General features: G+C 41.4%; 1 protein-coding gene across 1 annotated transcript; it reads right to left on the reverse strand.

Moving 5' to 3' along the window:
• Positions 1 to 4,722: 4,722 nt before the first annotated feature.
• Positions 4,723 to 24,412, reverse strand: mia2 (MIA SH3 domain ER export factor 2). Its single transcript, XM_029460401.1, has 28 exons — positions 24,333 to 24,412; positions 23,925 to 24,058; positions 22,537 to 22,623; positions 21,834 to 22,155; positions 17,428 to 17,691; positions 16,459 to 16,559; positions 14,017 to 14,148; positions 13,816 to 13,837; positions 13,401 to 13,489; positions 13,095 to 13,166; positions 12,488 to 12,598; positions 12,280 to 12,351; positions 12,068 to 12,172; positions 11,730 to 11,852; positions 11,260 to 11,448; positions 11,023 to 11,113; positions 10,854 to 10,921; positions 10,693 to 10,763; positions 10,506 to 10,607; positions 10,300 to 10,396; positions 9,656 to 9,723; positions 9,434 to 9,519; positions 9,186 to 9,299; positions 8,385 to 8,534; positions 7,055 to 7,207; positions 6,798 to 6,853; positions 6,024 to 6,213; positions 4,723 to 5,926 (listed from the first exon to the last, which is right to left on the reverse strand). Exons 2-28 carry the CDS (start codon positions 24,051 to 24,053, stop codon positions 5,712 to 5,714), a joined length of 3,279 nt encoding a protein of 1,092 aa, XP_029316261.1. The 5' UTR covers positions 24,054 to 24,058; positions 24,333 to 24,412; the 3' UTR covers positions 4,723 to 5,711.
• Positions 24,413 to 24,735: the final 323 nt, after the last annotated feature.

The raw sequence follows: 24,735 nt of genomic DNA on the forward strand, positions 1-24,735 counted from the left end.
TCAGAACTGTCTTTTGCGCTTTGACTTGACTCGAGTTGATTTGTGAAACCTGGAAAGTTGAAATCTTGGATATCTGATCGCCTTGAAAACAACTTCTGGATTACTGAGCTGAAGAAAAACCTTTAGAGTACATCTACAGAAACCTTTCTGGTTGAAAACATGGCTTCTGCTGGATTCCCTTGTGGAGGAGCGCCTGCTGACCCGGGTCACTCGGTGGTTCTTTGCTTTTGCAGGTAAGACATGTTTTAATTTCATGATAAATGTATTTATTAATGTTCCTTAATTGCTTAAAAGTGAATTTCAGTAAGAAATGTGCATTTAATTATGTTAAATTGTTGAATATTAAGATTAAGAGTTAATAGAAAAAACTGATTTTGGTGACACGTGACATTTTTTTCGGTCTAAAACAATAATTATGTGATAAGAATGTAATATTTTTCACAGCTGTGGAATGTGTTAACAATGGTGTAGCGATTTGAAAACACCGTTACTTTTGTTTGAGGGTCATTTAGCGTCGAAAATGTAGGAAAAAAGATGGCGACCGGGCCATTAAAAAAAAAAAAAAGCCAAAATAATTGTTATTTTTGTGCACCATGGAGATAATCGAACGTTTTAGGAGCAAACGTCGCGACGTCAGAACGTGCAGGTGTAAACAGACCAGGGCACGTTCCTCTGTGGGGACAGTTGAGGTTGCTGCTTAAAATATATCCGGAGATGTTGTTAACTTTTAACACGTTGAAGCGTGCGTAATTGCGCATGCAGGTCTGTGCGCTTAAATCTTTTTTCTGTATTTCAGTGTTTTTCAAAGCTTATTATATATTCCCAGATATTTTTTAGAAGCAGTACAAGATTATTGTGTAGAATTATGTTATTAAATTGACTGATTCTTCCCTAACTGAGCAGAGACAGTAGTACTGAATGTCACTTTTAGTCAAAAATGATTAACTACGCCTTTAAACCCCCTGTTTAAGTCTATTCAATGGAAGTGCAGAATGTGACTTTTTAAATTCATGTTTTGTTCCTCAGGTGGATCTTCGTGGCCTCTGAACAACAACTGCCCCGACACTGAGAGTCCTCCCGACGACCCCGTCCTGCCTGACTACGAGGACGAGGACGCTGTGGACGGGCTTCAGGAAGCGTCTAGCACTTGGACATTTTTTGTAGCGTCTCCTCATCGATCTTTCTTTATTTCATCCTAAGGGCCAGAGTTGCCCCAGGTAGCCCTTGCGTCTGGCAGGGCTATCGACCCATCGTACAGGAAGCCTTTGCGTCTGGCAGGGCGAGGAACCTTCAGCTTGGTCGTGTGTTCAAATGAACACAATATTCCTTCTCGCAGCACCAGTGGCTCCTGCTGGTTGGTCCGCAATTTGCACAGCGGGAGTTATCTTGAATCACCAGTGAAGCTGGCAGCACTGTGTGTCATGGAAGGCTGTCTGCAGTCCTTTCTACATCAACACTAAAGATATCACTGAACACCACTGCACTGATAAAAGAACAAGCAGGAGAAAAGCTACATAATCAAAGAGAAGACATGGCACTTTAATTTCATACCACCTTCACTTGCCAATTGACAGGTAATGCACTGGACCCCTACAAAAACATCAAAGCACAACGTAGTTCAGCCACTCCTTATCTACGTTCTCTTCAAAGCCACCAGACTTCAGTCACAACAGTCACTTCACCTTGCAGAACACAGGAGCTGCTAGTCTACCGCTGCCTCCATCTGTTAGCTCATGTTATTGTGTAAGCAAAAGGTCTGACCCATCCCTTTAATATGGCCAACAAAGGTATGTTAACTATAAAACATTTCTTTGCAATAATTCAAAGAATATTTGTCTTACTTTACTCTTATCTTCCTCCAGCACCAGAAATCCTGAGTAACGGAGGGTAAATATCTGGAAATCCTGGACTCCCTGAGATGTCAACCAAACCACACAAAGCCAGCATCTCACCGGTTTATCAATTCAATAAAACACCCTGAAATGTAAATTGAATCTTTGTTTTGTGTGATTTTCTTCTTTTACTTGTGATGTTGAGTTAAAAAGTGTTTCATTTGCAGGCTAAAATGCAGCTTAAACTGCTCTGCCTCTTTAAACAAGCACAGATACTGAGTCATCTGTATTACTTTGTAGAACCCGAACACATGTTTTTTAAAAGGTCCATATATAGAATAAAGTATTGACACATATCAACAAGTTCTGAGAAACCATCAAAGACCAGGGAAGTAAGAACATGAGAGAGAAAACAGTCAAAACACACATACACACAGACATATTTTCTATCAACACAAATCTATGAAGGGTAACAGGAAAGGTGATATGGTCATGTTGTTACATTCTTACATACGTTCTTCAACAGTGTAGCTGGTCTCAGTTTGACAACATTTCAACTATACATACAATTACATTTGAACAGAAACTGTTCTTGCTGGAGCAGTCGTCCAAATTACAATTTAAAACATCTGCATGTTGTGATTGTGAAAAAGGCCTTCAGCAGTGTTAAAAATACAAAACACCAGATTAAAGAAATTGTATTGTACTGCCTGTTTCTTTAAAATGTTCATATTTTACACTATAGTCATGTTTGCACAGCTTTACCTAACTCCACACATCAGTCCTCATCTCATCCTTCATGTTCACAGCAGCAAGAATCGGATTCAAACTCATCGTATTGGGATTATTGGTGCTGTAGGTGTAGTTGTAATGTATCACTCTATAAAGCTCTTATTCTGTTTGCAGCCTGTAAACACATACAGTCTCCCTGTACCTTCAACTGTCCATTTGTCTTGTATGTACTGTGATATTCATTTAGTGCAGAAGATGACATGAAGAAAGGAGAATCCTTGCTAAAGAGCATTAGTTTATTTTCCACAGGTTACTTCAGAAACAAGTAATTATGTACAAAATCTGGAATGTTGGATAAATGCATATCAATCATCATCTCACTGTGGCTGTTTCCAGAGAAACCTTAGAAATACTAGCTGTACATTACATGGCTTACATGGTTTTACAATCGCAAGCCACTGATGTCGTTATTAATTATTTTCTCAATTTTTTAAGATATTTACAATTTGATTAGTAAGGTCCACAGAAGACTGCTAAATAAATAAGAACAATACGGGAGCATAAGAAACCGAACAACATGAACAAAGAAAAATGTGACATTTTTATTGCAACCTGCAATACTCTACCATTTCTATCTCTCTAGATGCACATATACACACACAGGTACACACAGGTACACACATAGTAACCCATACTCATCATCTTAGGTGTATACATTTGCTATAGTGCTCCATAATACAGCAGCACGGCCTCTAGTGGAAACCAGAAAGTAGTATGTTTTTGCTCCAAACAGCAAACATGTAAAAATGGCTCAATATGGTGGATAATGTTATAACTATAATTTTGAAGCCAGGGCTCTAGATTGAAAGCCTGATCTGATATAATGTATGAGTTTATGTTGTGATGGCCGTGGGAGCAAAAGTGCTGCTTTTAATGGGTTTCAATGGGGACAATTTTGTCCTTAAGCATCTGAGTGTTTGTATTATGAATACACACTTTATCATAAACTTAATATAGGACCTTAAGTTAAAATACTAACATTTGAATTTTCAAAAGTTCACAACCTTGCCAACATGTATACCATATGCACACACAACCAAAGTTATCAAAAAGAAAGAAAACTGAAAAGAACGAAAATGTCCCCAAGTGAGGCACACAAGACCGTTATAAGCAGGAACCACAATGTCCTCACAGTCCAGCACAACACAAGTGGCTATTATTAGAAGCTACTTTTTTAATGTCAGAGCCAAATGTAAGTCATTGTAACAAGATCAAAAGCTCCGTTTGCTTGTTGCTCTTGGTTTAAAATAACTTTGATGATTAAAATCTTGCAAAGTCCACAGAAAAGCAAGAGGAATTCAGTAATGATTCACAAAGCTGTGAACACTACATGAACCACAGAGATCACACAGAAACAGAAGACATAAGTGTTGATCGACCTTTACAGCAGACTTTGTTTTGTAACTAATAACATTAATAGTGAAGTCCTTTCAGTTTGCCAACATGCAGGACACCAGGACTCAGGAGATGGTTCACCTCCTATGTTGACTTCAGAAAAAGTGAAAAAGGTTTTGGAAGGATCACTTTAATAAGTTACTTTGTTTTCATCCGTGAAAACAAACATTTTTGCAGTTGTAATACACAAGAGGCTGAAGTGGAACTCCACCTCATGTTATAAATAGGATTACAATCATTCATGTTTTCTTCCAGGTGAGTTTTAAGTTCAAGCGCTCCAAACACAAGCGTGTATTCAATGTATCATTTGTATTTCCATTGATCAGGCAAAGTTACAGCTGAATTCTTCTTTTTCTCAGAATTTAACAGGGATGTTACATCTAAAATTCTATAAACTTATATACAGTGTATACTTGTAAGTTAAAATGCTTACTCGCTGCTTGATTTTCAAAATGTTATTTTCACCTGTTTTAAATGACACATCAAAGTTTGGTCCGGTAGTTAGAGATCATTATTAAAATTGTGCTGTACAATCAAGGTTCAAATTAATTACGTTGGAATATTTAGCAAATAGATATTTAAATATTGCATGTCACAACTAACCAAACCTGACTCCAGTTACATTCCAATGCTCTGATGAGTTTGTCGCACAACAAATGTATACATTCAAACATTAATACATCAGTAAAGAATGGAGGCTGTGACACTTTGACAGTCTTTATTTTTATCTATTAATAATCACTTTTTACAAAATTCACATGGGTGTCAACTTTCTGTCTCTTCCAGTCAGTCCATTTAATTCACATGTGACTGCCAGGATGAGTCACAGCACACAGAATACATAAGCCACTTTTTTTAAGCCTCGGCCATATGCAAGTCACTGTAACATAATCAAAAGCATCGTTTACTGACTGGTTTGAAGTAATAGCTTTGTTTATGAACGCTAAATCCTCTCAAGGAAGCCAGTGAAATTAAGTTGTGCACTTTATTATTATTATTTTAAGAAACGGTCTCATTTTACCTCAATATTTAGAGTTTAACATTGTCTCAGCCGCAGACCTGGTGGGATCCGATTTAGTTGAATCCAGGTCGACAACAACGCTGTCGTTAATTTCAAAATTATGCCGACAGTAGCAAGAGCGTTGGTATAATAAAACATATTGTATTTGGCCTAAAAAGATGCATTTATTTAGCCCATGATCATTTCTCTTTCGGGATGAAATGCTGACTGAAGCCATACGTAAAAACACTCCCATTCTCTGCCACATACCACACATACAGCATTTCTACATGCACACTTTTCAACCTAAGAGCCATTAAAAACTTTTCTGCCATTGTCGACCAAACAAGCAACTGTTTCTGGGTTCACATGGCAAAATTCCCACACACAAACACACACAGACACACACAGATTAAGCTGCTACTGTGACTCCACAACAACAGGAACTACTTCATGAATGAAGCTTGAAAAAAGGCAAGTGACAGGGCAGAAGAGAGAGAGAAGAAAGGATGTGAACAGAGCAGAGAGCCCAAGCAGGAGCAGACAGACGGCAACATATTGGACTCATGAAGGCTGATGGTTTGCCCTGCCCTCACACCCTTCATTAAATACATCCTCCTGTTAATATGCTTAGAACGATGGAAAACAGCAACCTGCCCAATCATCCATCTACCACAGAGCTAAACCTCTTCTCAAATGGCGTCTTCAGGCGAGGGTGTGTGCTCCTCTGGCGACTGGCTGTGTGGCGGGGAGGGGAGGGACTGCTGATGAGGGGGAGGACCCATGGAGGGATGTGGGTGGCCGTCTGGCAGAGGGGGCCGCATTGGGGGAGCGTAGTGAGGATGAGGAAGTCCACCGGGAGGGAAGCGAGGAGGGAACATCATCCCTGGAGGTCGAGGGGCCCACACTGGACAAAGAGCAAATGGTAAGAGTGTTAGGTTAACTCATGACATTTAGAGATAACATGGTACTAAAGAGTTGTGACAATAGCGGTGACGGCTTACTAGGCATCATGGGAGGGCCCCCAGGTCCCCTGGGAGGGTAGAAATCATGAGGCAGTGGTCCATAGGGGGCTCTACGAAGAAAGGGACCGTCCATGGGGCCCATGGGGCCCATTGGGTGTCCAGGAGGGGGTGCGCCCCCCATCCTTGGATCAGCTTCAGGGGGAGTCCTTCGATCACCAGGACCACCCTGCTGACACAGATACAGAAATGTTCCACAGAACCCAACACACACACGACTCTCACTAAACTGCTCTCAAACAGGCACAAATACTTCTAGGACCCATGGGAACCATGTGAAGGTCATGGCGTGAACCTTCATTGATTTGCAGGAGCAAGCTCTGCATCGGGCCTTATGGATGTCCTGCAGATCTTTTATAAGCCAGTTATTGGTAAGTCACGAGTCCTGGAATTTGCGTTTTTCCAGGCAGAGCAGAAGGTTCGCTTAACGTTAGTTTTCCCGCCTGCTTAACCTCCATCAATCGACTTCAATCACTCATGCACGCACGTGACTGTTGCACTTTCACAAGGCAGGCGGTGCATGAAACAATGATGTAACTGCAGGAGACACATGCAGCCAGTGGAACGTAATCTATTTACTAAGTTAAGTTCAAATAAATATCAAAGAGACTTCAATTTCTATTCTTGCACAAAATATATAAATTCAAGCACTTTCGATGATCCATGTCCATTTATCTTTATTTTCAAAAACTTTCAAGGATTTGATTTTTCCCTATAAAATTCACAAACTTTCCAGGATTTCAGCATGTCACTCACCTCTCTGTGTTCCTGTTCACCAGGCACGAGGCTGTTTTCTCTGTACGAGCCATCTGCTTTGAAATGAATGAACGAATAGAGAACATGAACAATCATGAAGCAGATTTTGCATTCCAACATATTCTGCTTTTCCATTTCAATATGTGCACGTTCAAGTTCACATATTGACAGTCCAAAAGAGTTAAAGATGTCAACACAGTACAGATGAGAACATACTAAAGGGATGACGAGCTGCTCTACAGATCAAAGCTACTCACCCGCCATGTCTAACCCTGGGTGAGGGGGACCCAAGGGGAGACCCCTCGGATGGAGAGGGCCGGGTGGGAGAGGGCCGGGAGGAGGCAAAAGGCCCAGAGCTCCTGGAGGAGGTCTCCTGTACATGGGACCTCCTGGTTCCGGGAACATATAGCCTGAGAGGCAGACACAGTGAGAGAGAAAGAATACACTGAGATATGTGAAGATTTATCAATATTATATCTGAAGCTGTAGATAAGTCAAATAAAGTTCTAATATGTAGTGTCATGTGGATATCTTTGGAGGTTCCGCTCCCTCTCTGGACCACATGATAAATCATCTGATATATTTTATCACAGACAACTGCAGTTTCCAGTGACAACACTCAAAATGCATTCAACACAACACACATGCGCTGTCAACATGCATTTGGCATGAGCATGCGCACATACGACTGTAGACTGACCCAACACAGGTGCAACTAATCACCTTAACGTTGGCTGCATTCCAGTGTAATTACTGTTCTGATGAGCTACACCTGAGCACTGACTGCTGTACAGCCTTTGAGTTCCCACAGTGTGCAGACACAACACCACGATGTCTTTAGAACAGTGATATTGTCAACACAGCAATGTTTCTATTTCTATTTTAGAGTCATCTTTAGTGGGCTAGACATTTTTTCAACACAGTAAAATAAAGATATTAAATATCATAAACAACGTAATAGCTCCTTGAAACAATTGTTTAGATTGTATCTTAATCAAGTGGAAATGCTGGTGAAATGATCTTGACAGAGTTTTGACTCCGCACACTTAAATAAGATCTAAATAGTAACCTTTGATATGTTCAGGGGCAGGTCAGGGCTGCTCAGGTTGTGTGAGTGTCAGACACACGGATTCACTCAATGGCTGCATTCAAACAGTCTTTTTTTGCTGAGGAAGGTTCCTAGCTGAGTGAAATGACCCAGAAGTATTAAGTGGCAGATAAGAGCTGGTGGACTTATCTAAAAGCTAAGGAAATGTGCTTCAATGCTTCCTTTCTTATCTCCTTTAGCATAGGGTACACACTGGACCATCCTTTACCAAAGGAAGGAGATAATGCTGTCCCACAATTCCTTGCGGCAGCACTATTCAAAGCAATAACATCCACTGTTTAATGGTACACTATGGATAAATTGAAAACATCCTTCTTAGGAGGTGTGATTGGGCAATACTCATTACTTGAATTGTACATCATTTAGTTTGTCACTGTACTCATTTTCTATGTGTTATAAATAAAGTTACTTTAAAAAGAACACAAGACATTTTTCCATTATTCTGTCTCTCTCTTTGTCTCTCTCGCACACACACACACCTGGAGGTCCTAAGGGCCCGGGGGGTCCTGGTGGCGGGCCCCTACGATCTCTCTCCCATGTAGGAGAGATTGAGCCACTGTCTGAATGGGGACCTCCAATCCGCTCCATCTCTCCTTGGCCACCTGGGGGCTCCATTGGACCACGAGGCACTGTGGAGGAAAGAGACGGTACCAGGGAAAAGAGGGAGGATATGAGAGACAATGGAAGATGGTGTGTGTGTGTGTGTGTGTGTGTGTGTGTGTGTGTGTGTGTGTGTGTGTGTGTGTGTGTGTGTGTGTGTGTGTGTGTGTGTGAGAGAGAGAGAGAAGCAGAACCGATCGGATACAGAAAATATATCAGACAATTAGGCCGGAGTGTGACTGACGGAAAGCGCCATGTCAGTCAGAATGAGCTGATGAGATTTAAGACATATCATCACATCGCACTATTTTTCTCATCGACTTTCCAGAGAGCTGAGAGCATGCCAGCATACAGAGCATGCTACTGCACATGTTGAAGCATCTACAGTTGATCATGCTACAGCCAGCATCACCAACATGCTGCAAGTGTTTATTGGGAAGACTTTGTGAGACTGAATTAGCAAATGTTCCATTATGTGAAGTAATATAGATGTTTTGGAATTCAAAGTGAGTCCATGAATACGTACATGAATGAAAATGAGGAACTATATTTTTGTTTGTAGTGGTTGTGTTGTTGTGCATCATTCTAGGGATTCTTATCAAGTTTGCTGTACGGCTGTCTCAATATATGCGCACTGGGACTGTGTGTGTGTGTGTGTGTGTGTGTGTGTGTGTTCGTACCTCTAGGAGACAGTCGAGCAGGTGGTCCATCCATTAACGTAGGAGGGGACAGAAAAGGTCTGGTTTCAGATGCAGGTCGACCCAGAGGAGATGGACCGTATGGTGACCTTTCAGCTGGAGGTGAAGGGGAGTTTGGTGAGGGCAAAGTCAAGGAAATATGTGGCCTACTGCTTCCAGGTTGGAGTCTAGCCACAGAATGTAAGCTCAATAATGCAAGTGTTGGTTTATATATACGTGTGTGTACTAACCTCTGAAAGGCAGTGGTCTAGCCAGGCTGTCCAAGGCGTAGGGATCTTTGTCCAGGGCGTCAAGTTTAAACTGCGTGTCTGTCAGCCTGTAAACAAACACAACTAAAGTCAACACATGAATATGTAATGTATAGAGTATAAAAAACAATAACACATGAAAAAATATCAGTAATTTCTATGGAATTCAGAACACAATTTTAAAATTGTACAGTTCATGCTCACTTCTGTCTGAAGAGGCCGTTCTCTCTCCTGATGTCTGACAGCTCTCTGTCTGCTGCTCGGGCTGCCAGCTGAAACATCAAGCCAAGATCAGTTACATGTTATGTTATCAGGATATAACACGACATATGTACATAAATACAGACACAGTATAAGGTACTTATCTATAGTCAGTGTATTTCCTACAGTAGATGACAGACAGACAGGAGTAACAGCACAGAAGATAAGCAATGTACTGCTGTGGACAGGAAAAGCTGTGAAACTTATTTTAGCCACCTAAAACATCAATGCCAGGCAAGCTGTGAAAATATTTCTAAATATAACGAACACTTTAACTGATATTGATTTTGTTATGTGGGCCTTTCTTTTAGGTGGCTGCTAACCCTGTCCACAACAGTACAGTGCTGAGTTTCCTGCTGGTACCCCTGTCTGTTTACAATCTACTGTAGGTGATACACCGACTGTGGATATGCATCTTATATAACCCCACTTCAAAAGAAAATCTAAACTATCCCTTTAAGAGACCCCAGATCTAACGTCAGATGTGTGCTGCAGTGACAGGAAGGAAGGAAATGTAGGGACAAACCATCACAGCCACACCATCTGACATCTGAATTAATCTTAATCTCAACTACTCTTTTACTAACCCAGTTATTGTGAGCCTTCTTCTCATGCGCTGATATTTGAGTCTGGTAAGACTGTTTGGTTTTCTCCAGCTCTTCCTCCATCTCTCCTGCTCGTTGTCTGAAGAAAAAGTGAAGCACAGGTGAGACTGTACAGGTGTTTCTGTGCGTCCTCACATGTCCCCTGCATACTGTCAATGTGTTTAGAGATACTTCAAAGGAGCAGCTACCTATAGTTGCAGAGCTCTTCCATGGCCATCGCAATGTTTTTGTCCGCTTTGTTTAACTTGTCCTCTTTCTGCATGCGCTCCTTCTCCTCCACTGTCAGCAGCCTGCAAACAAAGACAGTCATCCACATCCTGTACAACTACTAAAGCTTGTATTTGCTCTTACAACTTCCCCATACATTTATCCTACCTGTGCAGCTTGAGCTCATTCTCCTGGTACATTTCTGTCATAATCTGGAGTTTCTGTTGTAATCTTTGGACCTGAACACATGAAGAAGAGATATCAATCTGAAAGCAAATGACTGTGGAAAGATAATATGAAAAAGTATCACACTAATACAGGGCAGCTACCTGATCGGAGTACTCCTCAGCATCTGACTGTAGAGATAATTTCTCATTATCCAGCTCCTTAATGCTCACTGGAGGGGAACACAAAATAAACACACTCAGATGTTTATATGTTGCATTGATTACATACATTATTACATCGGACATCTCGATAAGGGTCCAGCTGACTCACCTTGCAGGTCTTCTTTAGCTTTGACTTCATCGTTCAATTTGGCAAATAATCTGTCCTTGTCTTCATCTACAGATTTGAGGTCTGCATTGAGCTACACACAAATACAAAAACAACATATACAGTAAGTAGTCCTTCAGTAAAGTACAGAGACGTTTAATATGAATGAGGCTTTTCCCCCGTTTCCAAATGTTTCAATGTCATTAACTCTGTGTGCTTGTGTCCATTTTAGTCAAATACCTTAGCAGCATAGATAAGTTTCTGGACTTTCTGGAGATGGCCTTGTGTGTCCATAATGTCTCTTCTTCCATTCGCCTCTCCTCTTCCTGCTGTACCATTGGAAGCGTCCTTCTCTCCTCCTCCCTCACCTTGCTCCTCCTCCAGGTCCGAATCCCAAGCTTTCATCCTCAGCAGCCGATCAGTCAAAGACTGGAAGCAGATACATATTTGGTGTCAAACTCAAACTGAATCAAAACTTAAAACGCACAATATGTCATTTCTGCCACTAGGGGTCTTTAAAACAAAACAATAACAACAGACACAACTCAACAAAATATATAACATAGGTCCAGTTGTTTGTTGACATTTCAATGCAGAACGGTTAAACATTACACATTTAAGTTGATATTTTACATCAGTTTGCATATAGAAAACTCAAAGTATATTATACAGTAACTAGCTGCAACATAATATCATCAATGCTACCATACCATTATACGCTCATCCTTGTTGGCCACATCCTGCAGCATCCCGCTGTGGGCGACCTCACACCTGCTCATCTCCGACTCCAACTCACTCACTCTTTCTGCCCATCCCTCCACCTGCTGCCTCAACTGCAGAGAGAGATGGGTGAAGACTTAACTTGGAAAACCATGAATCTAGTACAGAATGTGATTGGATGGACTGAAGTGAACCGACTGGCTAAGTAGTAAAGCTTTCATTTCAACCATGCAAAAGCAAAACCACCTCACTTCCTACTATGCACAGTAATTGTAGGTGTGTGTGTGTGTGTGTGTGTGTGTGTGTGTGTGTGTTTACAGCATCCTACCTGAGCGTTGCTCTCCTGTAGCAGTGTGTTCTCCTCTCCAGCCGTTTCCAGATTTCTCTGTAGTCTGTCACTGTTCATACTGTACACTTTCAGAGTGGTTTGTGCCTAGAGACAAACAGGCAGTGATGATGTCATATGAAACACAGACAGGGACAGAGCAGAGGAGGAAAAGAAGCAGCAGCAAAGAGGAGAGGACAGGAATGTGAAGGTACCTGCTCTTCCTGTGACTGGAGGTCTTTGGTTTCTTCTTCAAATGTTTTCATGCTTTCTTCAAGCACCACCATCTGGAAGGATAACCAAAAACATTAATCCACTCTGTGAATCTCACACTAATGCAATGGATTCCCATTCCTTATTTAAATGTCACTCTTGAATTACAAGTGTAGATGATACAGTTGAGAGTAGTGTGTGTGCTCCTACCCTCTTTTCTTGCTCTATCCTGTGTTCTCTCTCCTGGTCCAGTTGATCCTTCAGTTGTTCAAGATCCCTCTCCAGCTCCCTTTTAGCCTGTCCCAACTGTCTGGCTTTGACCTGAGGGGGGGAGTCAACAACATGTGTTCAAAAAAGAGCAAACAAGTTCAACAAAGAGTGAAGAACATGAAGAGTCAGATCTCAGTTATACATCATTATAGCAAATTTGGTGAGGCAGTTAAAAATAATTATTTTTTCTACATAAAGTGGCTATAATCAACATTTTTTATAATAACAATGTATAAAACAACAATGTGACATTCGAAAGGGGTCGCTCGTAGTGATGAATCTGCAGGTCCCCTCGGCTTTACAGAGCCTAAGCAATATGTGTGTCCTATCTGTGTTGCAATAACAATATGTGTTCAATATAAAAGGTAAAGTGATTCCAGTATGTTTAAGTGGGTTTATATTGAATTATTTTGGCTCGGATAATCGTAACATTACATTTTCATATTGTCCCAAGCCTACAACAAACAGTAACAGTTAGTGACTAGCTGGTGAACATCGTGGATTATGATGAACAGAGTGTTTATTTCGCTTTTCCTCTCTGCCTTACCTCAAGGTATTCTGCCTTTTGAGTTTGGGCCAAGACTCCACTGTCCTTCAGTGAGCTCTCCAGTTCATTATACTGCAAAAGAAACATAATGAGGAAATAAATCAGAGGAACTATGACAAAAATGCATTTCATCAGCATTTAAACTTATGTTCATAATTGTTTACAATGACTTTGCAATGAGTTTCTGCTTTTGGGTCACACCTCCGACAACATGCGTAAGACTCTGCATCTTCTAATCCAGACACATTTCATGGCAGGGAAATCCAAAAATATTATATGAATTTCATCATTGGCAGCAGTACTAACCTCTTGTTGACACTTGCTGAGAGTCTCAAGGACTTTACACTTCTCATCCAGCAGCTCCGCAACCTGCTCACCCATCCACCGCTCTTTACCTGAAGCAAGGGAATACAAAGCTTATAAACACATTCAAATATTTTTTCAGTTATTTAAATGTTTCTGCTTAATGGGTTAATATACAGTCTTTAGAGAGGTTCAATTGTCAGTTATTAGCAGGGTCATTTCTTTTACATTCTATAGTTCCTATTGAGGTTTTCGATTAGTTAAGTTAAGCAGCATTCAAATGTGGATTTAGAATTGAATGTCAACGTGATAAATGAAGCTTAAGAGATCTGAACTATTCGGTACAGCCCTAGTAATTCCTGATTTATTCCTTTTATTTCTGTCAAGTCATATTAAGAAATACGAAGTGAGAACTTACTTCGATACATTCTGCTTTTGAACTGTGAAGAATTAAGAAGAAAACAACGATGAACATCAAGTAATAAAGCGATTTATCAGTTGATAAATGGGCCAAAGGAACACGTGTCTTTGTGTCTATGCTTGAATCAACAGTATCACCATAAACTCAAACATTTCAAATCTTTGTGATGATGATGCAGATATACATGTGTGTACTCACAGAGCTGTGACATCTACAGGTGAACAACAGTATTGTCACCAGCCCCACCAGACTGGAGACGATGACCGGTTCCCATGGTACCCCATACAGGTCTGGCCCGGGTCTGATGTCATCAGGCAGTGACAAAACAACCTGAACAAAAAGGAAAATCCGTTTATTTTAGGAGTTGGAATGAATGAATCTTTAAAAAGAGATTGTTTACTCTACTTAACTTAGTGGATTGTACACAATAGAATAATTATTGTGGACATAAGGATGAGCTCCTTAGGTGCTGCATCACTGTCCTGCGAACAGGTTCTAATCAATTGTGGTGAATATAATTATAAAGATGGTTTCATACAGACTAGCAGTCAGAGAGCCACAAAGAAGCTGTTGCTTCACAAGGTAGGGTTACACTTCTTACATCTCTAAAAGGAGCCAAGGCTTATTTCTTCTTCAAGTAGTTTTAATGTTCTTACAATTGACCACTGTTTGTATATTATATTAGTTGGTATTGCAAGTAGTTAGAAATGACTACTCAGCCTGAACAGTTTACTAGACAGCAAGAAACGAAATAACTTAGCAGTAGCATCGTTATCTGCTACAAGGAAAAATAAAGCACCTGCCCACATTTTAGGTAAAAGCTTAAAAAACAGCAGGGAAGCACATAAACACCTGCTCAGACATACTAACGTTACTATCAGTTAGCTAGCTAACTATTACTAGCTAACTCTGTGAAGAATGACAAACAACCGTGAAAAAGCGACTCAAAATCTCAATGTAGTCTTGACAGCTGTTTAACAGCATTGGCACAACATGCTTGCAGTCAAACATGAGCTGTACAAAATCAATAGATGTACTCATCAATAACACTGAGCTGTTGAGCCACTTGACAATCCGTTACGTTATGTCAGCTGTGTCGGCTAGTTAGGAAATGCTAACGAAACCCGCCACATAACGTACATCCTTCACTTTCTCCACGGCGATACCGTAGTAAGCCTCTGCCGTCGCCTGAAAGTCGACCGCTTTGCTTGCCAACCGGTCGCTTGCCGTATGTTCCGCCATTTTCGAATTATCTCATTTGGTTATTTTTAGTGATATTTGTCATTTTAAAACGGACAGTAAAGAAACTGAACCCATCAACCGGGCAGCTTTCACATCCTATTCACAACACTGACGCTCAAGAGTGGACCACGTAACATTACACTTTGTAGGGGTAGCGGGATGTTGGATTCTCTCTATAAACTCCTCCTAAATATTCAAATAGACTGGTATTTCTTCAGAAGATGATGATACATGAAGTAAAACATATTTGAAGACTTACTAAATACGTGTACATATAGTTTAGTATGTACAGGCTCGTGTAGTAATGACTACACCCCCGCCAGTGTAAATGGTTTGCTCGCCTCGTCACCAATTGTAAAATGCCACACTGGCACATCGGAGCACTTTTACAGTGACACCAAAAGAAACAGGTGTCACTAAATGGAGAATTCTCAATGTGTCTTTGATAATCTCCCGAATAGTTTACATAATTATTTCATACTTAATACATAATACATAATATCTTTACAGAAATTCCATCGTTCTCAAGCAGATTACGACCATGTGTCACCTGTGTTGAGTTACGGCGGCAGGGTAATAACCATAACAGGCTGGTCTTAAAGTACGACATTGGTGAATAATCGACTCAGTCACCAAATATTTTTGAAAGGTACTCACCGACATGACCTCATGTTTGTCCATTTGAAACTAGAGAATCACTGGTCCTCTTAAAACAGTTGAAACAGTGTACATTTAGAGCCGGTGGGTTGCTAGCTGGCTCAGCGTGTGTAATAGACCCACCGGCACTAAGGAATGTGAGCGATGACGGCGGAGTCCAGCCAGCTTGACAGCTGAGACAGGGAGAGTCACAGCAACATGTTCTGTGTCTTAAAGAACCAGACTCCGCAGTATGTTGTATGCACCCCTGAAGGTGTGTCAGAGGGTCCTTTTTCTACTGGGCACTTTGGTCAATTCCAGAGGGACCCAAAAAAACAACTAGTTCAGGCAAACTTTCTGAGTAAACAAAATGCACCTTGCTTTGATCTCATACAAAATCATAGACAATGCTTTGAGAGGGGAAAATCAGTGAATTACATGTGGCTCAACAGACATAGGGCTTATTACACAGCCCTATGTCTCAATTTGCAGAACTTTTGGATGGGGATACAGTGGAAACCTTACTATAGTTCAAATTATAATTAGGCTATAGACTAAATCAGTATTGTGCTGTTTACAATTACTGTAACGTCAGATGTGCAAATAGGCTACTAAGCCCCAGTTTAGTCCACTTCACGGATAGTTTATACTGTGATGTACGTTTAGTTTGCTTTAAAAGAAAATGTGAAAGAAAAAGGAAGCACGCTTATCTAGATACCATGTGTGATGAGGATGCAACTTTTCTAACTTTCTAACTCTTACCTGTACAGTAAGCCATGTGAGGAGCTCCCTCACTGCATGAACATGAATGGTTGAGTCTTCAGCGATCTGATGAAGAAAGTCCAGAATGTGCCTCATCACCCCTGGAATTAGATTCACAAACATATTGAAATTAAAAATGTAAGCTTTCCTTTTTTTCACAATGATATATTATTAAAATTCAACACAAAGTGTTTATATTTAAAAAGGGACAGTTCACCCCAAAACCCAAAATACATATTTTCCTCTTACCTTTAGTGCTATTCATCAATCTAGATTGTTTTAGTGTAAGTTGCCCAGTGTTGGAGATATCGGCCTTTTCTCCAAAATAAAGGAACTAGATGGCACTGCGCTTGTGGTGCTCAAAGCACAAAAAATAAAACGTAGAAAAACTCAACAGCAACGTCTCTTTCCAGAAATCATGACCCGGTTACTCAAGATAATCCACAGACCTTGTTGTGAGCAGTTTCACGGAGGAACTATTTTCTACCAAACTACACCCACTAATGAGTGAGCGTGAGCCTTTTAGGTAAGAGGAAACATATGTATTTTGGAGTGAACTGTCCCTTTAATGTATAAATGTACTAGTGTAAAACAAAAATGTAAATAATGTTCTGGCTATGCCGTAATGTTCTAGGTTGTTTGGCGCAGGAATGAGGATGCAGCAGGCCGAGTCCTTGTCATATCTTATTATAAGCAATAAGATATGAGAAGGACTCGGCCTTCTCATATCTTATTAGAAGGCCGAGTCCTTCTCATATCTTATTATAAGCAATAAGATATGAGAAGGACTCGGCCTTCTCATATCTTATTAGAAGGCCGAGTCCTTCTCATATCTTATTATAAGCAATAAGATATGAGAAGGACTCGGCCTTCTAATAATATATGAGAAGGCCGAGTCCTTCTCATATCTTATTGCTTATAATAATCTTTGAATCCTTCTTGATTAAAGGATACTTGAGTCACCCATACCTTCCAGAGGCTGTGGTGATCCTGGCTGACTCGCTCTCACTCTCTGTTCTTCACCTCTTTTTCCCTTCTTTTCTTTTCTCTCATCCTCAGTCTCTCTCTCGCTGCCTGTGCCTTCACTCAGTCGTCCATCTTTGTCTTTGTCCACCTCGATCCATTCATCTCTTGGCGTGTTGTCATCCAGTCCTACAGAGGAATCGTCCTCAGCGGCCTTTTCCTTATCTTTGCTGTGAGTTGGACATGATTCACCAACACAGCTGGCCTCGGCTGTATATAACAGGGAAACACATGCACTCTGATTGAGATCCCTGCAAGTCAAAACCATACCAGAAACCTGAATAATGAATTAATGAATCTTGAGGCTGTGTAGATATAAAATACTTTTGTGTTGCTGGGGTCTGATTCACCTGTGTTGAAAGTCTCTCTTACTCTCGCCAGAAGCATTTCTAGCTTCTGAAGTGCGATGAGTGCTTGGGTCTTTTCTTTGTCCTCCTGTGGTGCACCTGCAAGCCTCATGCTAGGAGTGAGCAGTGTCTCCCTGTGATAATGCAGAAGTCTCTCTATATCCAACAATATGGATTCATCATCATTATCAGGGTCATCGGTCACGGCTCCTGAGCTTCCTAAAATGTAATCCAAAAACTGCAACTTGTGTCGGCCGAAGAGCTCCATCAGAATAGTCGTCTCATCCGCGCTCATGTAGGCGAGGAAGTTCTTGTAATGTTTGGTGAGGGTTTTTGTTTGGAGGGGGCTTTCTGGGGACAGAGATGATGTCTCTGTAAAGGGAGTGGAAGGCTGCAGCGGCTGCTGTAACGGGGTGATGGGAGAGTGCAAATCATGCATGTAAACCTGACTTGAGTCCATGGTTAGATCCAGTTCTGGTTCAGGGGTGAGAGAGGCTTGTGCCTGGGATGTCTCAACTGTGTTGGAATCCAAACTTGGGACAGATTCTTCGGGATCTTCGGTTTTGGCGACGGGTGTTTGGCTGAAAAAGCTGAAGGTATTTTTGAAAATGCCGAATGCTCCTTCACTTCCAGTCTCTGCTGTCTTTTGATTCTGATCATCAGACAGAAGAGTTTGTTTAGATATCACAGCCTGGCTTTCAACAACTGAAACCTCCACTCCTCCCTCTCTACTGAATTCAGAACCAACTGCATTACGATCATTATTTTTCATCTGCATCTCATCATGCTTCACGTCAGTGCTTTCCTCTGTGTCATTATCTTTTTCTTCCTCCTCCTGTATTCTATCCTCACCTCTCTCCATTCCTTCGACTGGTACCATCTGACTCACTCCTGTCCTATCTGCTAATATTCGATCATCGTCAGTCATTGGATTTAACTTTCCTGTCTCCATGGCCTCTTCATTTATTGAGCTCAACCTATCCACAGAATCACTTCCATGTCCATTCCTCACAAATCCGTCTTCGCTAGCTGGAGGACAAAGCTCGTTTGAACACTTAAGGCTCCTTTCTTCCTCTTTCTTCCTCCTCTCACCCTCCACATTCTCCATCTCCTGCTTTCCCCCAATCTCCTCCTCTTTCATTTCAACTTCGACCTTTTCTCCCTCTCCCTCCTCTTCTTCCATCTGTGGGTTTTCAGTCTGTCTCTTTTGAGTCTGTATATACGTTTTGGAGTTTCTCTCTAACTCCGGATTGTCAATATCTTTCTGAGTGTGAGGTAACTCCTCCCTTTCCTCCTCTTCTTTTGACTCCTCCACCTCTTCCTGTTTTAAATCTTCTATCTCTTGCTGCTTCTCGTCTTCCTTTAACTTCTCTTTCATCCCCTGCTCTTCCTCTTCCTTTATCTCCTCCACTTCCTCCTGTTTCCCCTCTTCCTTTATCTCCTCCACTTCCTCCTGTTCCCCCTCTTCCTTTATCTCCTCCACTTCCTCTTGTTTCCCCTCTTCCTTTATCTCCTCCACTTCCTCCTGTTTCCCCTCTTCCTTTATCTCCTCCACTTCCTCCTGTTTCCCCTCTTCCTTTATCTCCTCCACTTCCTCTTGTTTCCCCTCTTCCTTTATCTCCTCCACTTCCTCCTGTTTCCCCTCTTCCTTTATCTCCTCCATTTCCTCCTGTTTCCCCTCTTCCTTTATCTCCTCCACTTCCTCCTGTTTCCCCTCTTCCTTTATCTCCTCCACTTCCTCCTGTTTCCCCTCTTCCTTTACCTCCTCTACTTCCTCCACTTCCTCTTGTTTCCCTGCTTCCTTTATCTCCTCCACTTCCTCTTGTTTCCCCTCTTCCTTTATCTCCTCCACTTCCTCCTGTTTCCCCTCTTCCTTTACCTCCTCTACTTCCTCCACTTCCTCTTGTTTCCCTGCTTCCTTTATCTCCTCCACTTCCTCTTGTTTCCCCTCTTTCTTTATCTCCTCCACTTCCTCCTGTTTCCCCTCTTCCTTAATCTCCTCCACTTCCTCCTGTTTCCCCTCTTCCTTAATCTCCTCCACTTCCTCCTGTTTCCCCTCTTCCTTAATCTCCTCCACTTCCTCCTGTTTCCCCTCTTCCTTAATCTCCTCCACTTCCTCCTGTTTCCCCTCTTCCTTTATCTCCTCCACTTCCTCCTGTTTCCCCTCTTCCTTTATCTCCTCCACTTCCTCTTGTTTCCCCTCTTCCTTTATCTCCTCCACTTCCTCCTGTTTCCCCTCTTCCTTTATCTCCTCCACTTCCTCCTGTTTCCCCTCTTCCTTTATCTCCTCTACTTCCTCCTGTTTCTCCTCTTCCTTTATCTCCTCCACTTCCTCCACTTCCTCTTGTTTCCCCGCTTCCTTTATCTCCTCTACTTCCTCCTGTTTCTCCTCTTCCTTTATCTCCTCCACTTCCTCCTGTTTGTCCTCTTCCTTTATCTCCTCCAAGTCCTCAGTCTCGGTCTTTGTTTCCGAGTCTATAGTTTGTCCCTCAGTTTGAACTGGCTGTATTTTGTTTTCGATTTTGTTCTCAGTTTCTTTCACAGTTTCCTTTAGCTTGTGTGCATCGCCCTCACTTTGTGAGGCCTCCTGTTGCACATGTGGAGACACAGGGTCCATGTCTGCATTGTTTTCCATCGGTGTTATGCTCTCACGCATGGCAAACGTTCTTCTCTCCTCCTCTGAGGCATTATCATGAATAATGTCAGTACTTCTATAAGTAGAATGGGATGATCCAAACTCCTGAGAGTTGCCCTGCCCCTCCTGTCCTAACTCACCCTGATGTATCTCTGTGTTATTCACCATCAAAGCAAGTGAGTCTGAATGATCAAGTACATCTGTCTCTGTGGTATTCCCTTCACCTTCATAACTATTCTCGCCAATTTTAACAGAGTTATCAGAGGATTCTTCACTGTTGTCGATCTGATTTGGGATCTCCGCGCCTTCCTCGTCCACGTCCTCAGTTTTATCCTCCACAACCATGACCACAGACTGTCCCATGGCGTTTAAATTTAGATCCACAAAACTTAAGTCAGCTCCTAAATTGATGTCAGATTGTGTTAAAACATCCTGATCAGTGTAACCTGCAGTTTTAATCTCTTCTCCTGGCTCTCTGTTATTATCCTCACCCTTGTTTTCTATTGGTTTGAGCATCTGATCATCTCCCCCCTCCATGGTCTGAGGAGGAATATCTTTTTCATCAAGCTTGGATTCTGCATCTTCAGATAAGACACTATCCTTACTGTCTGGACCTATATCGTTATTGTTACTGTCAGCAGTTTGATCTTTTGGTGTTTCTTCCACCTTTGATTCATTCCATGTTTCCGTCCTCACCTCTATCAGTGCAGGTTGAGATTGACTGGTATCCATATTCTCTTGTATTAAGGTTTTGCCTTCTTCTGTCTCCTTAATTCCACTTCCTGTACTCTCTTCAACTTCACTCTTCTCTTTCCTATAGCCGAAAATGTCCCCAATCCCCATATCCATCCAAGAACCTGACGCCGGCTGTTCCTCCTGCTGTATTGTGTCCCTGGCCTCACTTTCAGGTGTAGTCTCACGCCCGGACTGCTGGTTGGTCAGGCCAAACCCAAATCCGTTAGATAGCCAATCCAACGTCCCCATCTCTTCCTTCTCCTCTTCATGTAAGAGGCTGCCTTCTATGTCCAGAGACATCCTCCTACTCCTGAACTTCTCTGCTGGTTCTTCTTCTTGCTCTTTGTCTGCGGAATGATCTGCTTTTCTCTCTCCTCCAAAGCTCAGCCACCCCATGGTTGAAGTGAAAGAATCAGCAGTTTCTCTGTGTTCTTCTTTATTTTCCACAGCATCATCATCAGGTGTTCCTTCCCCTCCCAACCCCAGCCATCCTGTCACTGAAGAAGCTTTGGCCTGCGTCTCTTTTCTCGCATCTTTGTTCTCACCTTCAGCCACAGTGCCAGCTTCTTCCTCTTTAGCCAGACCTAACCACCCTGTCACTGAAGAACCCAACCAGGAAGAGGGGACAGACCCACCTTGTTCGTTCAGAGCCGCGGAAGTCTCCCGTGCTTCCTCGTGAGTCCCGGCCGCAGCAGCAGCGTCGCCAGCATTTTTGTTTTCGTCCTCTTTTGTTGATGTAACATCAGCTTCCTGTGCTGAAACTGGAGATTCTGTAGAAACATCTGCAGATGTTGAAGGACTTTCATTTGTGTCATCACCGGTGTATGGAGTGGTTTGGGTGCTTTCTGACTCCTGGTTTTGGACTTTCTGATCATCATGATCATCATTATCATCACTGTCCAGATGACTGGAGTCAATGGGGTAATCAAACTCATCCATACAGAAGAAATCAGATGCCTGAATGAGAGGAAATTAAAAAATAAGGCTTTAATTTTATACAGATTAAACAACTACTAATTCAGGGTTAAATACTCTACCACAGACCTGTCAAACTCAAGGCCCGCGGGCCACTTCTGGCCTGCAGTACAATCATATCCGGCCCGCGATAATATGAATATTATCCAATATGTCTATCCTGTTCAATAAATGTTGATCCTGTTTGGCCCTCGACGTAGTCCCAGTTTTAAATTTTGGCCCTGTCTGTGATTGAGTTTGACATCCCTGCTTTAGCATATACCAGTTTACTAACTATTTATTATATTTATTTTACAATCACCTGCCATGTGAAAGAGTATGCTTTGCTAATATGAAGAGATACTTAAATCAAAGCCCGTTTACCTGTGTTTCCACTACTTTCTCCTTAGTAGCATAAACCTCCTCCTCTCGCACTGCATCCTTTGGGAAATAGCCAAACTGTTTGTCGATCTGAAATCAAAAGGAAGCAGAGCAGCCATTACGGTTCTGTAACGCCACGGCTGCATTGTGGAAGGATGGAAGGAAGGAGCAAAACCTTTCCCACAGACTCATCCTCTTCAGGAGGAGATGGAATAAAGATAAAGCAACTGGCTGTTTGGTCTTATTCAACTAACATTTCTTTAGAATAGTAATTTTTCAATGTTTTTTCATGCTGAATATCTTATTCCCAAGAACCTCATGAGCCCATAATACAAGATTTAAAGGGATGCTTTCAACTAATCGATTAGTTGACACAATCATATGAGTGTTAAGCAGACTAAGAATTGTATCCGCCCTACATGTTTAAGCTTCCTTCAAAGGTTTTCCTCTTCCTTTCCTGTGTCAGCTATGATTACATGTTTAGCTAAGTCTAAAACAATCATGATGTAACAGCTGCTGCCCCATCAGAAAAGAGGCTTTAAGCACACCAAGAACTCTTAGTTAAATATGAGACTTGGAAATACAATATTTGACAATTAAAAAAGTGACTCTTGATGGATTTTGTATCACAGTGGTTCTAGTTCTTTTATCTTTATACCAAATACCTGCGTCCGCTGCAGTATATGTGAACTTATGGGAAGATGTTTGTACACAAAACACACACAATCACTTTTAAATACACTGTTATTTTAAAGACTGACATATTTTTTACATCTAAGGGTTTGATGTCAGATATAATTATAGTATTGAACTCCATTATACTTAGAATTAGAACTACTTATAGTTTATCCAGCTCATTCAGATGTTTCTCCATAGTCCTAACAAGCATTTATGTGTAGTGTGGTGTCGTGTTGAACCCTCCACATTAAAATAAATAAGGTACATTCACATTGATTCAGCCAAAAGCCACTTAAAGCAGGAAGCAGATTTTTGAGCATTTGTCAAAGCACCAAGGTTAAAAAGCACTGCAAGGAAGGGTGGGTCATTATCTTAAGAGAAGGATTCTCCTCTAAATAAATAACTAAATGTTGAGTCTCTGAAAAGCAGAGCCGTTCTTATACAGTGGATAAGTAAAGTGATTACCTTAATAAAAGAGACACAGGAAGTGGTTTGATTAATATGTCATTGTCATGTCTCTTATTATATAAATGATCAGGTACACTCAGCCAATCAGTGCAGAGAACCTAAACTACCTGTATGATAATGAAGACTGATTAGCATACAACCTGAGGTGAAGGGCTGTTTGAGTTGTGTTTATTAGTCATTACATTCTGCTTTGAATAGAGAAGAAGACAGACAGAAAAGCTAACAGATGGAGGCATCAGACTCACACTGCCTGCCCACAGATCTTCTCTTCTTCCGCTCAGTTTATGGTAAACAAAGATGGTGTCTCCCTGTCTGAAGCTCAGGAAACGGCAGTCCTTACCATGGTGGTCCCTGATGGCATGCACTCTGCTCATCAGGCCTACACACACACACACACACACACACACGCACGCACGCACACAGTCCGTTGCATAATATATACATATGTATAATAATCATATATATATATACGTTTTTCATTATCTGGATTTTACGTAGTCGTATGTGTGTGTGTGTGTGCAGATAAAATTAAATAAATGAAAAATAACAAAACAAACAATTATCATCATAAAGAAATCTTTGAAAACAGACTTAATTATATATAAAGTAGATTATCATAAACTACAACGATACATTAGCCGTTTGAAACTTACTTTCACATTCAGAATCTCCACAGATCTTGTAGTCGGACAACAATCCCAGACTAAAGTGAGGTAAAATCACAAAAACTATTCCTGTACGCCACAGGATTGTGTAAACCTGTGAAACAGCCATTCTAACGTTTTAACAGGAGCCTATCAAGAGAAAATGTCCATAATAAATCCAAAATAACTCCGGCCAGCCGTGCTGGCAAGTGGACATTGCCTCTAAGCTGCTGCTGTCAGGGAGACTCAATAGTAAATGAGAGGGCTGAGATAAGATACAAGGCTAGTGTGAGGATAATCATTAACATCCTGGATCTAGGAGCTGCTCGCAATACCAAATGTTATCTTGTCACTGGTCAAAGGTTTTTATTTGATTAGATTTTAGTTCAATATTAGAGAAATGTTTCTATAA

The sequence above is a fragment of the Cottoperca gobio genome, chromosome 22 (assembly GCF_900634415.1).
Source record: "Cottoperca gobio chromosome 22, fCotGob3.1, whole genome shotgun sequence".
Taxonomy (NCBI): Eukaryota; Metazoa; Chordata; class Actinopteri; order Perciformes; family Bovichtidae; genus Cottoperca; species Cottoperca gobio.

Excerpts from the sequence above, each read along its gene's own strand:
- mia2 (XM_029460401.1), bottom strand. The coding sequence starts at position 24,053 with ATGAGCAGAGTGCATGCCATCAGGGACCACCATGGTAAGGACTGCCGT. Across the intron at positions 22,624-23,924 it reads AAGATCTGTGGGCAGGCAGT|ATCGACAAACAGTTTGGCTA; the intron begins GTGAGTCTGATG and ends TTTTGATTTCAG. Across the intron at positions 7,208-8,384 it reads CGGGCCCTTAGGACCTCCAG|GCTATATGTTCCCGGAACCA; the intron begins GTGTGTGTGTGT and ends TCTGCCTCTCAG.